This window comes from Phasianus colchicus, chromosome 4 (assembly GCF_987193195.1).
Source record: "Phasianus colchicus chromosome 4, bPhaCol1.hap1.1, whole genome shotgun sequence".
Lineage (NCBI taxonomy): Eukaryota > Metazoa > Chordata > Aves > Galliformes > Phasianidae > Phasianus > Phasianus colchicus.
In genome coordinates this window covers 31,494,761-31,511,668 of record NC_143439.1, presented here as the reverse complement: position 1 = coordinate 31,511,668, position 16,908 = coordinate 31,494,761, and the positions used below count along the sequence as shown (strand labels likewise).

The 16,908-nt window shown below is 43.8% G+C and overlaps 2 protein-coding genes across 11 annotated transcripts in view; one reads left to right on the top strand and one right to left on the bottom strand.

The window, feature by feature from the left end:
• The first annotated feature begins 393 nt into the window (after positions 1-393).
• GRSF1 (G-rich RNA sequence binding factor 1) lies at positions 394-6,920 on the top strand. Its single transcript, XM_031596783.2, has 10 exons — positions 394-594; positions 698-845; positions 1,274-1,429; positions 1,750-1,890; positions 3,516-3,645; positions 5,095-5,246; positions 5,395-5,519; positions 5,708-5,843; positions 6,020-6,103; positions 6,787-6,920. The coding sequence occupies exons 1-9, from the start codon at positions 409-411 to the stop codon at positions 6,079-6,081; spliced, it is 1,236 nt and encodes a 411-aa protein (XP_031452643.2). The 5' UTR covers positions 394-408; the 3' UTR covers positions 6,082-6,103; positions 6,787-6,920.
• Positions 6,921-7,213: 293 nt separating this feature from the next.
• RUFY3 (RUN and FYVE domain containing 3) overlaps positions 7,214-16,908 on the bottom strand; it is a 55,035-nt gene continuing 45,340 nt past the window's right edge. For 5 of the 10 annotated variants that reach the window (XM_090139101.1, XM_090139103.1, XM_031596777.2 and 2 more), the window contains 6 exons: positions 16,731-16,850; positions 14,443-14,545; positions 12,681-12,772; positions 11,709-11,736; positions 10,523-10,597; positions 9,193-9,680 (listed from right to left, as the gene is read on the bottom strand). In XM_090139101.1, coding sequence (XP_089995227.1) covers positions 9,537-9,680; positions 10,523-10,597; positions 11,709-11,736; positions 12,681-12,772; positions 14,443-14,545; positions 16,731-16,850 — 562 coding nt within the window. In that variant the 3' untranslated portion in view covers positions 9,193-9,536. Of the gene's footprint in view, positions 8,928-9,192; positions 9,681-10,522; positions 10,598-11,708; positions 11,737-12,680; positions 12,773-14,440; positions 14,546-16,730; positions 16,871-16,908 lie in introns of those variants that run through there. The other 5 variants (XM_090139107.1, XM_031596778.2, XM_090139104.1 and 2 more) reach the window with 3 other exon arrangements.

The following is a 16,908-nucleotide window of genomic DNA, read 5'->3' as shown; positions in this document are numbered from 1 at the left end:
ACACTGCAGGCCCCGATGTCTTTCACGCAGTGAGGGGCCCACAGCTGAACTCAGCACTCGAGGTGCGGCTCACCAGCGCTGTGTCCAGATGGAACGCTATTGTCAGGTGAGCGTGTTCTGCTATCACGGCAACCCCTGTCCTATAGGAGTCTGTGGCATGAAACAGTTTATAAAAGCAACAGCTGGAAACAGTGATATCGCTTAGAATAGTTTTGAAACACAGACAAAAACCACAGAAGGGAAATTAAGGGACAGCAGCACTACGGGACGATCCCCCACCCCCGAAGCCCGAACGCCTCCCTCAACGCGCTCAGGCCGCCCGCCCGGGCCCGTCGCTTCCCGCCCTCCGCTGCCGGAGCTTCTTGGGAAGGGGAGGCGGAGCCGCGCCCACCTCTCCGCCCGCCGATCATGGCCGCCGCTGTAGCTCGCCGCGGCGTGGCCGCGTTGCTGCTGGGCCGGCGCCCGTGGCCGCTGCCGCCTTGCCTGCGCCCGCCGCCCGCCCGCCGCCGCCTCCTCAGCGCCGCCGCCTCCCTCGGGCCGGGAGCGCCGCGGGCCGCGGCCCCGCTCCTCTGCGCCGCGCGCCGCTACAGCCAGGTAGGGGCCCAAGATGGCGGCGGGGCGCGGGGCGCTGTGGCGGAGGCCGCGGGGGGCGGCCGCGCGACTCCCCGCTTTTCCGCTGATGGCTCTCGGTTGGCAGGTTATCGACTCGCCGACACAGGAAGGGCAGCTCGCGGAGCGGGACCCGGAGCTTCCCAAGGAAGAGAATGACGACTCCGTGTTTCTCATCAGGGCGCATGGCTTCCCCTTCGCGTGTACCAAGAAGGAGATGATGGCCTTCTTTGATAGTAAGGGAGCTGCTTGGCTTCCGTAACGGTTCACTGTGCTTACAGAACTTAATGTTTAGCTAACAGTTAGTTAACGGAAAGAAAATATAAGGGCGTGCATCGTCCATTTACACAGCAGTGGAAGCTGTGAATCATAGAACCGTGGAACCATGAAGGCTGGAAATGACCTCTAAGATCACCTGGTCTAACTGTCGGCCCACCACCAACATTGCCTGCTAAGCCGTGTCCCTAAGGGACAGCAGACCCCTTTTTTTGTGAGAAACGGGTCTCTGTGTTAGAGCTTAGGGTAGAAACATGAGTTTCTCAGCCTGCCCTTCAGGGCAGGGGAGCAGCTTTGCGTAGAACTCAAAGGTTTAGTCTTGGATCCAACGCTCCCCCGCGCTTGACACAGCTGCACATGTCTCTGTCCTGTGTTCCCCGATTTCCAGGCTGTAAGATTCGGAATGGTGAGAACGGCATACACTTCCTCCTAAACAGGGATGGGAGGCGCAGGGGAGACGCCTTGATCGAGCTTGAGTCAAAAGCAGATGTCCAGAAAGCACTGGAAAAGAATTTGAGATACATGGGCACGCGTTACGTAAAAGGTGGGTTTGAGCAGCGCAAGTTAAATGGAAAGAAAACACGATAGTCAATTAGAATTGCTTGACTACAGAAACAGGGTGGTGCCAGGGGGACAGTGGGGAACAAAAACTGGCAAACAGGGCACTGTGAAGTCAAAGCTTCTTGAGCTGTGTGGGAATTGTAAAGTCGTTTGTGGGGGACCATGGAGTTGTGTGGGAGCAGTGCGAGGAAAGAAGATGAAGTTGTGCGTGTGTGAGGGGGGGAGAAGTGATGCCTTAGAAGAAGGTGAATGCAGTGCTACCTTCTCTGTACCGTGAAGGGAAACATGTTTTATGCCTTGCAGTTCATGAAATTCATGATAAAGATGTAGATGGCTTACTGCAGAGCCTGCGGTATGAGTCGCAAGTCATGAGCGATGGAGTCGTACTGCTCAGAGGCCTTCCTTTCGACTCCACAGAGGATGACATTGCAGATTTTTTTGCAGGTAAATCAAACTAGTTTTTGCTCTCTGTTTATGAGGTGTTCTGTGCTCTAAATTCATGTTTAGCTCAGCAGTCATTCTCCTAAGTGAGAGCTGAAAGAGTAGCCATGAGCACCTTAAGTAGCATCACAGACTGCTGTCCTCCTGTTAGAAGCAACTAGAGCTTTCTGAACAAGCTTTTGGCTGGAAGATCATTGGCTGCTGTTAACTTTCTGGAAGTCTGTCTTAACATCAGTTTTTGCAGCACTCACTTAGGGGGAAAATAAATAAAGGGAGGAATCTAAATTCAGGGTTTTTTGCATTGAGGTTGCTACTGGTACAGAAATTGCCAGAAAGAAAGATATATGCCTGTTAAAGGACAGAATCACAGAGTTGTTGTGGGGGTTGGAAAGGAATACTAGAGATCACTGAGTCCAACCCCCTGCTAAAGCAGGTCCCTACATCAGGTCACACAGGAAGGCATCCAGGCAGGTCTTGAGTATCTCCAGAGGAGATTCTGCAACCTCTCTGAGCAGCTGTTCCAGTATTCCATCACTCTCACAGTAAAGAAGTTCTTTGTTGTGTTAATATGGAACTCCCTGTTTTCCAGTTTCTGCCCATTGCCCCTTGTTCTATTGCTGCTCACTGCCAAAAAAACCTGCCCCCATCAACTTGACTCCACTTTAGATATTTGTAAACAATGATGAGATTCCCCCCATCTTCTCTTCAGACAGAAGAGCCTCAGGTCTCTTCAGGACAAGAGAGTGCAGTGTAGGGCTTTGCAATATTATCGTAACAGATAATGCATAGGAATGTTAAAATTCTAGTAGCTAAGTTTAGTGGATTTTTACAGTTTGTTTTTTTAAATAATGGCTTGTTCATGTGAGTAGTCAGAATCGTAGAATCATTTGAGTTGGAAGGGACTTCTAAAGGCCATCAAGTCCAACCCTCGGCAAGGAACAGAGATCCATACAGCTACATCATGATGCTTAGAGCCTTGTCCAGTCTGACCTTGAGTGCTTCCAGGAACGGGGCTACCACCACCTCTCCGGGCAACCTGTGCAAGTTATGCTTTAGTTGTTGCAGAACTGCTCAGCCAAGCAACTGTTGAGCAAATAGGGTAATCTGCTCTTAGGGCTGAAGCAAGCCAGCTGGTTTCTGCATACACTTAATAGAAAAGAAGTATAATCAGTATTTCTTAGGAGATCAGGTTGTAGAGTAAACTGAAACCACTTCTTCCTTCTGGTGTTTCTCCTACTGCCGGTGGGCATGTCCACAGTTCCCCAGCACTGAGGCTCAGTGACAGCCAATATGATGCCAAATGTGAAGGCCACTGGCAGTAGGTTTTTTAATTGATTACCAACAGTCAAATTGATCACACAACAGTCAAATAATGTTTAAATCAGTCTGTTGCAGAGCTATCACTGGCAGTTAAGGCTTCTGTGAAAGCTAACGTAAAACCAATAATCTAGAATTTTAAAAAAAGTTAAAAATACATATATATTTTGGCTGATGTAAAGTTATTTCAGGATTAGGAGCTGCTACATTCATTTGCCCAAACAAGAGGAGTTAGGGAAGAGATGTCTTTCTAAGCCATAGCACAAGTTCCTAACAATGTAAATGCCTTCTTCTCCCCATCCTGCTAATAGGTTTGCGGATAACTGACATAACTTTTGTTTATCGGGGAGAAAGAAAAACAGGAGAAGCTTATGTGCAGTTTGCAGCTCCGGAAATGGTAGCTAAAGCCCTACTAAGGCATAAGGAGTACATGGAGAATAGGTAGGTGCTTTGCTATGGTTTAGAGGGTAGAAGAACTTGGTATAAAGCATGCAGTGTGACTTATAGCTTGCCTCTTAGTGTAATATCAGCTGCTTTGTCTGTTATCTCATACTCAGATTTAGTTTTTCTTTGTTTGTTCCCCTGCCCATGTTAAGCACTGCTCTGCAGGGATGCCCAATAATTCAGTGACCTGACATACTTTCCTACCCTCCAATAGGGATTTATTAATTCACATTTTGCCATTATTATTTTCTTTTTTGTTGCGATGGAACAAGGCTGTAGTTGACTCAGCTACACAGCTTCATATACCTGAGTAACTATTGAAGAAACTATTTCCAAAATTTCCAAAACTGCCAACTTTTTTTTTCATTTGTCCAGAAAAGTTCTTTGTGCTGAGCCCAGGTGCATGGATGCTGAGCTGTAAGCTCAGTCAGGCTGTACATGAGATTATTTCCCTTACGTGTCTGCTCTTGTTGGGAAGAGAGGAAATATGGATAGCCACATTCCCCTCTTCTCCATGGTATTATTTCTTCTGTTCTATGGAAATGTCTGACTAAATACCGAATAGTTAAACCTGTGTGAGGCCCAGCTGGTACTGTTCCCAGCTCTGAAACATTGGAGGGTCTGAGTAAGGGGCTCTAGGGTAGATGGCTAGAGATGTAAGTGCAACTTTATACTTTCACTAAACTTGGGAATAGGATGTTTTTTTCCAACTTGTTTCTTTCTGCAGCATAAGTGGGATTTTGCTAGATTCCCATAACATTGCATTACATCTTGGTGTATTTCTCCTGCAACTTTTATGCACACCTTATTACATTTCATCCTACCAATTTCATAGCAGTAAAATCATAGGTTCCCCTGAAGTATTTAGTATTGTCCTATGCATCTTGTGCATCTGCTTGCTTCATTAGTCTGCTTTGGGATTGAGTAATATATATGTTTTTTTTTAACTGAGGGTTGGAGAGATTGGGATAGAGCAGTTTGCAGAAGTACATTGGGGGAAAAGAGTCTCCTTTATAAGGCTGTTCAAAAGGATGCATGCTATTGCAGGAAAGAGAATGTCTCCAAGTAGTGCTGCATTTCTGCAGCAAAACATAGCTTTGGCATGTAAGCAATTGATATTACTCCTGAAAGAATTTCATGTTACACCATACACTGAAGATCTTGTCAGAACAAAGTGAATCACAGTATGTGGGTTTATACATGAGAGTGAGTGCCTCATTACACATTGAAAAGCGCTTTCATAGACATTACTGTACAATCTAAATAAGTTCTTCAAAACTGCTTGCCAGTTAATCCCAAATTGTAACTACACACCATCTGTGGCTCTCACAGCAAATATGTGAGCAGAGCTGAGACAGGAGAACATTGTGCACAGTAATCGTACTTTTTAAAATTCCTTTGTGGAAGTACAGGGAGTGCCATGTAATTGTTTCCTTGTAATCCTAGATATATAGAAGTATACATAAGTACAAAGCGTGAAATGCAGAGGCATTTGTCTCTTCGCAAGGAAATGATAAGAGTGAGAAGAGAGCTTGGATCCACTGCGGAAGAGAGGGAGTTGGATTACAACAGAGGCTCCAGTGCCGAAAGAGAGAAGGGTGAGTCTAGCCCTGTAGCATGTGTGTGTTCTTCGAGGCACCTTCATTTCGCTGTCTGCTGCTGGGAGCACGACCCTGCTGTCTACAGCCTTCATGTAAGGGAAGTGATAATTGCTGGTGTTAATGATGTTTCTCTTCTCTTCCACAGAAGTGGCTAACGAAGCAGCAGAAAGCTCAGGGCCTTCTTCACAATCTGGGAGCATCCTATCATCACTACGCACCGTCCATGTGAAGGGCTTTCCTACACAAGTTAGCGCCCAAGACATATTAGATGTAAGTAGCAGTAAAAGTATGCATCAGATTTAGTTGTTGGCTGTGCATCAGCTTCACCCTGAGGGGGAGGGAGTCTTGTACCCACAGTTGGATGTGGGGACACGAGGTTTTCTGGTAACGGGGTGTATTCCTCTTCATTCTTTCTCACCACATTCACCTTTTGGATCCCTGTTTTTCCTTCTTTTCAGTTTTTTGCTCCTCTGAGGCCCACAAGGATCCTAATAGAATACAACTCTGATGGAGTTGCCACAGGCGAAGCTGACGTGCATTTTGAGAGCTACGACGATACAGTCGCTGCAATGGCTAAGGAGAGGGCACAGCTGCGTAAGTAAAGAGGAAGGGAATTCCACAACTCCAAGACGTGGATCCTTGGGTACTTTGGCTTTTTGTCTAGCTACTGGTAGTACCCTGTGAAACAGGGTTGTTTGAAAACTGGATTTCCAAATTACCCTATCTGCAATTCACTGAATGCAAAATACCTTTCCCATGTTGTTTCCTAGAGTTTGGTGCTGTTGAAGTATTCCTGAAGGAGCAGCCAAAGGCTGCAGGACACCACGAATGACAGTGGCGAGATCTCAGATTTGGTGAGTGCATCCTTCTTTTGCATTGTTCCTTTTTCATTTTTAGTACACTTGATATTTTGAATTTCAAATAGCATCTGGGCTGTTATTTAGAGCAAGTGGCTGAAGCTGATCATCACAGCTAATCTGAGGTCAGGCATCAAGCCTAGGACACAGGCCTATGCATTCAGATTACAGGAAAACAACTTTCTGTGGCAGAGGGGTAGCAGTGCATGTCTGAAGTGACAGCCAGAGCTGGCAGAGAGGTTGCTGCACTACCCAGCCACCACACCACCTCCCTGGAACTCACCCTGGCACAGCTGAGGCCTGCTGGAATGTGCAGGAGTGCTTTTTCCACTTGCCTTTTCCTCTTCCCCTTGAAGCGGTCCTAGTTTTTCACCTGTTAGAATTTCTGATGTGGCTGCACATCTCTAGCATGGAAGAAAAGGAGTGGCACCCAGAACTGTTTCTGGCTCTCCTCTGCGTATAACTTATTTCAGCTGCACGTGGCAGTTTTCTCTCATAGCCTGTTTGCATCTTATCCTTTTGGGTTACATTTTTTGAAAAATGCTAAATTCTACAATTGCAGTATTGGCAGCAATACTTTGAAATAAAATGCAGTGGTGCGTTTTCACAAAAAGAGAATATAAAGCTGCAATGAAGTAGTGATGGTTTTTGTCTTTTTCCCCCCCCTACTTTCTTCATAGGTCAAAGTGAACGCATTCCTAGGGTACAAGCAAAGATGGAGTATGAGAGTTGCTGCTCAATTACAAGGATAAGCTGTATAAAATGCCATTTGGATTTATGTAACAGCATGTAATAAAGCGTGTTGATATGTCAATATGTCATAGAAAGACTGTCTGTCACAAAGGTAGAAAAAGCTGTAATGGAGGAATGGCAAATGCTGCGGGACAAAGCAGTTCTAGTCTTAAGTTGCACAGTGCTAAGAAAGTATTAACAAAACACCAGTGTGGACAATTAACAACCATCAAGTGGTCTAAGATCCCAATACACAGGAGGCAGTAGACATAGCTTATTCCTTGTTCCTCCTATCATGTATCTTTCTTTGTTGGCATCTGCTACTGATTTTGAAATACTGTCATAGCCAAAGCAGAAGGGAAGGACCACTCAGGACACAGGATCCAGATGAGAAAGTTTTTATTACTACACGTGGAACAAAATTAATATCAGAAAAACTGCTGTATCTGCTCCCCTCACTCCAAAAGTCCAGGTATAAACCCAAAAATTCAGCATTACCACCAGTATGTGAGCAAATGTGCCTTGAACATTTGCAGCATCATAAAGCACAACAACCAGTACTTAAAAGCAGAGCCCTTCACTGAGTCCAAGAAATCAGGAAGGAGTTGTGTGTGAACACAGACAGCTTACATCATCATCTCACACCTTTCCAAATGCCAGTTTTAATTACAGCAACCAGAGCCCTATTTTGAAGGATTTTCAGCTGCCTCTGTAAAGGGCTGTTTGCATACTGTAACTGTAAAGGACCTGCTCAAGAACTGTCCTGCTTTCTACATAAAGATCATTTCAGCCTTCACTTCAAGCAAGAATTGCAGCAGCCACTCCTGCTGAACAGTGGGAAATTATGTAGAGGTCACAGATAAGCTGTCACTTCAGAGCTGTGAAATTGCTCAGATGTACCAGCATTGAAGTTACTTCACAGTAAGTACCTGTTTTCCAGTTAAATCCTTCAGCACTGAAATTGCCTGTGTCAGACTTTCTCTGCAGAATGAGTCTCTGCATTTGGATGCAGGAATTTGCAATCTCTTAAGTGTGTACCAGTGTGTACACAAAACTTACAAATTTGGTATCTCGTGCCTTAGCTATGGCATCTCACCCTATGAAAGCAGTGTTTGTTTTATGCTTGAATGCTAGACTTCTCAAATTTCAATACCACTCACAATTTCTTGCCTTTAAAGGATAGCAGCAAGGTAACTACCACAAGGGCAGAAAAAGGAAAATTCTGAAGCCTGCTCTCCTTTGTTTAGTGCTCTGTCTCTGAAGGGCACTGAGAGGAGGTGGAGCACTTGGACAGCTGAATACACTTAAGGCCTGCAAGGAACTAGGAAAGAAAAATTTCTGGGACAAACTAACTAGCACCAACCATGTGAAAAACACCAACTCTGATATACTTTTATAGTGCAGTTCCAGCCAGTCTAATGAATTCCTCTGAGGAATTACACAAATGTTATTAGGGGATAGTAGTTTAAAGCCAAATGTCTTTGTCACATATAAATACATCAATTTTTCTGTAGTTTACAAAACATCCTGTGGCCCTAGAGACTCAGGTAGGCTTCCAGCATCAGGTAGACCAAATAAACTGACATGATGCATGTGTGCTTTATGAGGAAGTCAATGCTTTTTGGAGTACTGTGTCCTTGAAGTCACAGCAACAAAGATTGATGTAGCACAAACTATGAAAACTTTTTAAACGTTTTGCGTCAGGATATCCTAAAGGTGAAAAGCACTGTTGAGTTCATCTTACTTTCATTTTGATCTAATGCAAAATCAGTGAAATACCAGCTGTATTACAATCATTTTTTTATGTACACAAAGGAGACAGGTGCAAAGACGTGGCCTTAAACCCTCTGTGTAATGGTGATTTGTAACCAAACCTTTGGGAGTCCTATTCCCCCAGAACATCAAGATAGGAGGTACTGTTGCAGCTCTTTGGATTGGCCACCATTTTGTGGTCACAAAATCCCAGTGAGGGTCTCCGATAGGAAGATCAGAGATGCCTTTAATGAACATTTCTGTACCAGATCAGCGTGGGTCAGCACTCCAATGTCACGCACACCGAAAAAGGAAATCTTAGCCCTCTCCAAGGTCCCTAAAAATATAGGATCATTTCACAGCTTTGTTTGATAATGATTTGCATAGCAAGCCTACTGCTGGAGGACTGGGTCAAAGCAGCAGTGTCAGAAAATACTTTTTTTTTGTTGTTGGTATTGTTACCTGGACTCCTGGCACTGAAGGAGCACAGTTGAGCCAGATTGTCAAAGACAGCAGGAAAAGGGGAAATGGTATTTCAAGTGCAGCCAGACGTGAGGATTAGAAAATGCTCCTGTTTTGCTTTTAGTGAGCCACTTTTTAGCAGCAGCATGCCCTCACTTGACACGCTCCTGCCTTGCACACACAGACACATGGCTCTTTCTCGGGTGGAGGCTCTGTTCTTGCAGCATCCTGAGGCTGCCTGATCACACCTTATGGTCACTTGCCTCAAGCAGTTCTCAGCACAAGCCCAGGCCAGAGAGCTGGCAGATTTTTGTACAGGGAGGCTCAGGGTGTTCTGTTTACAGTCTCTTTTGACTAAGACACCATAAAGCTGCTTTCCCCCTCCAAACAACACAGGTGTCTTCAAATTCCCCTTGAACAACTCTAGAGACAGTCACCTGCTACAACAATTTTTATGGTCTCACCACACTCTGCAGCCTGCCTCCTACAAGGGACTGGTGGAATACTGCTTGATGAGTTGCTTGTGACAGGGATTGCAGACACGCTCTGGGTTAATACTGGATGGGAGGGGCAGCTCATTTGCTGAACAGGCTTCACAGAAGATACCACCACAGTTCTTGCAGATATTCTGAAGGAAGAGGGCAGAAAAATTACAGGATACTAAAGACACAAGTGATGAAAATAAACTTGAGTTTTCTCTCTATAACCTTCAATTAACTCAAATTCTCTACTGGACTAGAGAAAGATGCCCCCTCTGAAGACCAGAAACTTGTCCTTGTGCTCAGGACCAGGCTACCATGGAGCTCATTATGTCAAAGAGTTGGTGAAGACTTGTAAAGTTTGGTAGGAGTTACCAAAGCGAAGCATTCAAGTTTTAATTGCTTCAGTCCAGTTGCAGCTAGAGCATTTTGTCACAAGTGATGCACATTTATTTTATAGCTATATAAACATACTGGACAGACCAGTCTGAAAGCTCCCTAGCCAGGTGACCTTGCTGTGCTCACTTGCTTCCCCCTAGATATTTCCAAGGGCTATTTAGAAATGTGGTACTGGTCCATCTCTAACCAAGAGTGGAGGTCAGAGCCCTGTATGCCAGAAGCTGGCCTCACTCGCACTGTGTGGAGGGACCAGTTTGTCCCCAGCTTTCCTGCAAAGCCCTCAGGTTCAAATCTTGGTAGGTTAGATAAACGGGGGGAAAATACAACCAAATGACACCTGCTTCCTCATCTCTAAAGTATGCAACAGTGAGACCAGAATGTTCACTGCACTGATAACAGTTTTTAAGAGTGCCTCGACTGTTTCTTTACAAACTGCTCCTCAGCATCAATGAAGGAAAGTGGAGCTGCTTGCTTCTAATCGATCTCAGAGACCGCCCAGGAAAACATCTTGACCATCTCATTAAAAATGTAAATAAGAGGAAATGCACATTCACCACACAACTGAGATGACAATATAAATCCTTGGAGTTACCTTTTTCTTGCTTCGAGTGCTTTCTTCCTGGCAGAGCTGGCAGATCTGAGCATTTCCAGGTCCTGATGGCTGTTCCTGAACCCACAATAAAAGCCAAGGCATTCTGCTTTACTTGCCTGCTTTCGATGGCTTTGGTAGCAAAGCTCTGTGGCTGATCCTTATTTTATAACAGGGATGAAGATTTCACACTGTTGTGTTTTTAAGCCCTCCCTTTTACAAACACACCAGGAAGCCACACAGGACTAACACATTTATTTGCAGGACAGCTGCACTGGCTAAAATCTGAAGGGTACCCCTGTAATAGTGATATTATCTTTTGCTGTCCCTCATTAAAAAACTTAGAGGTAACCAAAATCAACTAAGAGGCATGAGTCCTAAAAAGTCACCCTCTCCTCTTCAGCAGCTGCATTCAGCCCACTTGGCAACACCCTGAGTTCCAAGGGTGGACCAGGAAGCACAGTATGGCTCTGCAAGCTAAGGACTTTAAGCTTTGTATACAGGCCTACACAGAGATTGCTCATCCAGCAGCAAGGCAGGGGGTGGGGGGGGAACAAAATTTCTTTTTTCACCAGGAATAATTGGTGATGATGGTAGAAATTCCTGGTAGATGGGACTAAATGTGCATTGCAGCATCCTGTTGAGAGTTGGTGGCTCTAGCTGGGCTTTGCCAGACACCCAAGGGTGAAAGAACACGCTTGGGTCAATTTGACATACACAGAAGCAGCCAACCAAACACAAACAAATAACTCTTCCCCTGTAACCTCCAAAGGAACTTGCAAAATCCTAACCCAGACCAAGGATGTTACACACTGCTGTTTTCACAAAATACAAAATTATGCCTGCCTTGTTCTTTTCCAAGATGCTAACCCAGAAAAGGCATGGGGCAAAGGAATTAAAAAAGAATTTAATGTTAGTCTAAAAATAACATAATTTTGTTGAGGGAATGAAGCAGACTCGCATAAACGCAGTGTTGCCAACTAAAAGCCTTTCTACTTAGATAAGCAGCACTTTTCCACTAGAGATCCATCCACATTGCTGCTACACACTCTACGGGCATAAATCTTAATGAAGGCAAAACCTGAAGAACAAACTTCAGGGCATTTGCAGCAGGGAAGACACTGCAGTGACCCAGGAGCTTCCCCTGCACGTTTGCTAGTATTCAAATGCAAGAAAAGGCATCACCAACCTGCTCCTCCTGAGCACTACTCTGTAACCTACAAGAGAAAAACACAATTAGTTTGAGCCAGTGCCTCAATCACACTGCTACTTATGAGAAAAACACAGGGATTATCAAAGGACTCTTCATCCTGTTATTAAAATCCTATCTGCACTGATTTCTGGTTTTATTTCATCAAAACCACACTGCCAAGGCTGCTCACACAAGAGAGATGAAGCACACATAAACTTCATCAAACAAGAAAGCAAAGAGGCAGCAGTGACTGGTACTCTAGAATGAATACTGCCAGCTGAGTCAGGCAGCACACTCCTGGCTAAATGGAAATACTTGTAAAATGACTTCAGGAGAGCAGAAAAAAGGGGAGCATGAATGTGAAAAAAAACAATTTAGACAGCACATGCAGTTTAGAAGTAGCTTAAAAGTTATGACTGCAAAACGTTTGATCCTCTGGATCTGGGAACAGGCAGTGGTTATGTTCTGTTGTTATAAAGCCTTCCAGACAAACAGGCAGACCAATGCTTGTAGCTTACACATTGTGAAATAGGTGCAAAAGGCACAAGACTGGACGGTTTTTAATAGCCAAATAAAAAGACCTGAATAGAGCTTATGATATTTTTAAGACAATACTTTTCCAATCACCATTTTATCGGCACACTGTCAGAGCACTGCACGTTGTCACTGGCAATGAGCGTAGTTCAGAAAAGCTGTCTCTAAGCAACACCCTCATTACAGAGTTCTTCTCTATTTGTCTTTAAACGTATCTCCACATTCAAAAACAAATCTTCAGCTTAACTTCCAAATGCTAAACAAATCCTATCACAACAATCTGAAAATGTGGAGAGATTTAACAATGGGGGCAGGAGGCTGAAATGCTTTCTTAGCCAGGGAAATCATGCTATTCCAAAATTCCCATCCAGCAGCAAAGAAATCAGAGAAGAGGGAGCAAGAATCAGAAAAAGAGAAGACAAAAATGAGATGTACTTTCTTCCATACTTGTGTGGCAGGACACAGTTTTCCTCTCTTGGGGGCTGTTTCAGTTTGGTGTTTTCCTCTTGGATTTTGAGCTTCCCATCCTGCCAAAAAGGATTTACCAGTCAGTCAAACCATGTTAGCATGTTAACAAAGAGTTCACCTTTGCTACACTGCTGACTGCAGAGGGAGACTTTACTTTCGTACTTGGAGAACACTGATCACACTGTCCTCCCTTGGCATGGGCACACAAAAGCATAAAAATACCAATCCACCCCAGGAGCAGCTCTGTATTCTTTTATTTTTGCTATGAAGAAAAGTTGATTTCAAGTTTTACAGCTGGATTCTTAATCACGTCCAATGGTTTCCTTTTACTAGAGAACAAGAAACTTCAGTCACTTTTTAAAATTACTACTTTGTATAGACTGATCAGGGCAACAAATCCTCTCAGCCAGGAAAGAAAAACTCTCCCCTCCACTCCCCAGCTAAGAACTGGGTCATAGCCTGAGCCAGGCAGGTACATAAGAACACTTGGAAACACAACCAGGTCAAAAAATAGTCTGCAGCCTACATGGCAAGCACTGGCAGTTACCCATGCATGCACAGTTCTGGTGTTGCAACTATCATCTCAGTGAAGCCCGTACATTCTCGAAAATGCAAACTTCCACTGGACCAAGAACCATTTACAAGTTTTGTGGCAAAAGAAAAATCTGTTATGAACCCCCTTTTTTTTTTTCCCTGCATATTGCCCTATCTGCTCCCAGCAGGAACATCCTTGCTGAGTAAAGGAGGCAAACTTTACTTTTGTATTTGGAGAATACTGATCTCACTGTTCCCCCCTCACCGTCAGCCACTTCCACACCCAGTGACACACTGTCACACAAGCAGCAGAAAAAAGCAGCTCTTTTATCATGATGTGTAAGTAACTTCACCAAACACTGTGTGGGGAAAAGGGAAAAAAGAAACAAGCACAGAAAGGAACAGTTAAAGCAGCCCAGGGGAGTCCAGTAAAGGCAAGTTTCAAGTGCTGCAATGTACATCAGAAGTTTGGAAGCCACCTCTGCTATTTCACAGTTCTCAAATTTATGAGTATTGCTCTCCTAAACAACTGCCAGTTCCCAGCAAAAGAGCCTCTTTTACAGAAAAAGCTGTAGGGCAGATTTTCACTTTCAAAGGCAAATGACTTCTAAAAAGGGAGTTTCACTTGGGGACTATCAGTTTTACTCATGAGAGGACCACTTCATTTTCTTTTCTTTTCTTTTTTTTTTTTTTTTATTTTTAAGAAAAACACAATGAATGTGCTTAATGCATTAAAGGCACTGCAAGTGACTTGTGATGCCCTCAAAAGATAATTTTGTTTTCCAAATTGCATTGCTTTTCCAGGAGAATTTCCCTTTTTATGACGCAAAAATCACAAGTGAGCAAGCTTGCTTTTCATTAGATGTACTGCTTAATCATCTCTCCTGCTGTGTTATGCTTAGCTTTATTAAACTATTGAAGGAAGTCACCACCATAGGCAAGATTTGGTCAGGTCCCCAGCCTGAATGAGGAAATCTCTTCTGCAGTTCAGTGTAATGCTTATATTTTTTTTTTAAAAAAAAAAAAAGAAGCTCAACCAAATGACTACTTGGCATGTGCAAAAATGTTCCAAAACTCATCTTGTTCTGACGAATTAATAATACGTATTTAATATCTAATAAAGCTCAGGAAGAGAGAACAAAGTGAAACCATAACCAAAATACAAACCAAGAAGAAAAAAAAAAAGACATATTACCGGTTTTAACCAATTCTTTGGGCCTTTTTTGCTTCCTTGGCTGCTTTGGTGACTGTGTGACCATCTCTCTCTTTCCCGCTTCAGTTCAAGTTCAAGATGGCTCCTGTAATATCAAGGTGGAACTGTGAATAAAGTTAATAGCACTCAACATCAGGAGCCACTACATTATTAAAACTATTTAACATTCTCTTTACCCTAAAGCAATTGAAGCCTAATTCTAGAGCTAAAAATTGTTTCTCAATAAGTTGTTTAACGTGCATTAAAGCCGCAAAATGCCAGGATGGAGGATCTGAATGTTTTTAATCTAATTCTAGCACCACTTTGGAGAAAATACACCTGACATCCCTACAACCTTGTACATCCCTACAAAATACCAAGCTATGAGCGCATCTGAGGCCCCCAGCACAACCTGAAGAAAAGGATGACAAAATCCAGCTGTTGGTCGCTGACCGTGTACTCCAAGGCAGCAGAAAGCTCTGCTGCTGCAGCCTGCCAAAACAACTCCATTTTCTGAAGTCCTTACCAGTGAACTGAACAGAAATGCCATAGCTACTTAGGGAACAACACTTGCTCCAAAATCAAAGGCTTGGAACTGGTAAATGTACTGGCAAGGCTTGCACCATAAAAGATTCAGAATCCTCATTTCCATTAAGTACAAATGTATCTCTCCGTTATTAACATCATTAGTCTCAGTACTGCTCCAACAGATTAATAAATAACTCATTTGACTGCAGTCGCATTAACTACATAGCCTAACTGAAGTGGGTAAAGCTGGTGGAAACTTAGATCTAGAAATGAGGCCTCCTCCATGTGGGCATTCAAAAACAAACCAATCAGTGGATAAGTTGCTTATAATTTGATTAAAAACAACCTAAAACATACAAAGCCTCATTTCTACTTAAAGGAACACGATTCAAGCAGCACTACTCACCACTGTCTGTCAACTCAGTGCGTTAGAATCTCACTTACTTACATCACTAACAGCCCCCAATAAAGGAGGCACTGTTATTTTCATGCTGCTACTTCGATTTAGCATAAGGAAAATAGTTATCAGAAAAAACTGAATTGATGCCAAAAACCCACCACTTTGACAGCTACACTAATTCAGTAAAACCTAGTGCTAGATGCACGTGTAGATAAAATGCATTCCCCACCCACACCTAGTGCTATCACTAAGCTCACCCACACGCTCCGGGGATGTGGAACAGATTTCTGATAAAAGCCATTTGCTGGCTTTGTGGGTGGCCTCTGCAGCTTTCGGAAATAGGAAACAAAAGCAGATGTGCCAGAATGTTAGACTGAAAAAAAAAAAAGCATCCAGTAATGCATCCACACTGTTCACTTCAGCAACCTTGTTGCAGAACAGAGGATACCTTATGTCTACAGACAGAGGAGTGCTCTGCCTCTTTAAGAGAAGAGGACTATTTTCCCAGCATTGATAAGCAGGAAAAGACGAACAGTTCTTGCTAAGATCCCTGCATTTCACTTCCACCTTTTTAGTTGTCACTGACAAAATTCGTATTGGTTTCAACTGGAAAAATCTTGGCAGTCAGACCAGCACCCAGAATTGCTTCCCTTGCTCCTTAACTCTTACACATCAGCTCTAGGCAAAGACTTCTTCGAGCTACATCCTTGATGACGAGCAGCCAACAAATCATCTGCTTCAGGTTCAAGGTTACGTTATTACATGACGAGTCTGGCGTAATGCTAGATTTTGGAGAGGTTTGTATGGCAGAGACCTTACTGCACTCCAAAGCACATACCCAAGATAACTTGAGATCCCTAGAGCAAGTTAACTTGCAACGGCGCCTCCGGGCACATGAAGAATCAACCAAGCTTCCCAGACAGGTTTTGAAGCTTGTGGTGGTGATCTCCATCCTTCTGCATCTCTAGCACTGTCAATTCCCAAAGCAGATGCCCAAAGCATAGAAAATATGCATGGAAATTTCCATGTTTGAAGGGAACATCTTGACATTTCATTTCTATTCAAGAGATGTTCTGCAGCCTGTTTCTGATAACTCACTGCTATAGATTTGTACCTTTGCTCGTGGCTTCTGCTGACCTCTCAGTTCTTTTGCATTTCCTTCCCATCAGATTTTTCAAGTTTCAATTTCAAAAGCCTTGCTACTTCTCAAAGCATTCTACCTCCCTAGCTTCAACACCATCTGGCAAATAAAATGCCATTCGTCTCCTTCCAGCCCCTTCCTCATTTTGGGACTGACCCGCCCGGTTTCTTCTAGACACAGGAAGAACAGCCCAGAAAATAAATGAGAAAAAGATCTCTTCACCGCTGCCTGGAGAGCTCTTCCACTTCTAGCTGGAGGCTGTTGATTTTGTCCCCAAACTCCTGCTTGAAGAGACGGTTGTCCTGCTGTGCCAACTGACGGTCTTTCTCCGCCTGCCGCAATCTGGATTTGAGCCACATGAACTTGTGATAAAAAACAAAAGCCATGGTGGGGAGGAAGA

What these genes read in the sequence shown, in the direction of transcription:
- GRSF1 (XM_031596783.2), top strand. Translation starts at nt 409, where the DNA reads ATGGCCGCCGCTGTAGCTCGCCGCGGCGTGGCCGCGTTGCTGCTGGGC. An exon ending in CCGCGCGCCGCTACAGCCAG is followed by an intron (nt 595 to 697) that starts GTAGGGGCCCAA and finishes CTCGGTTGGCAG; the next exon opens with GTTATCGACTCGCCGACACA. An exon ending in GATGATGGCCTTCTTTGATA is followed by an intron (nt 846 to 1,273) that starts GTAAGGGAGCTG and finishes CCCGATTTCCAG; the next exon opens with GCTGTAAGATTCGGAATGGT.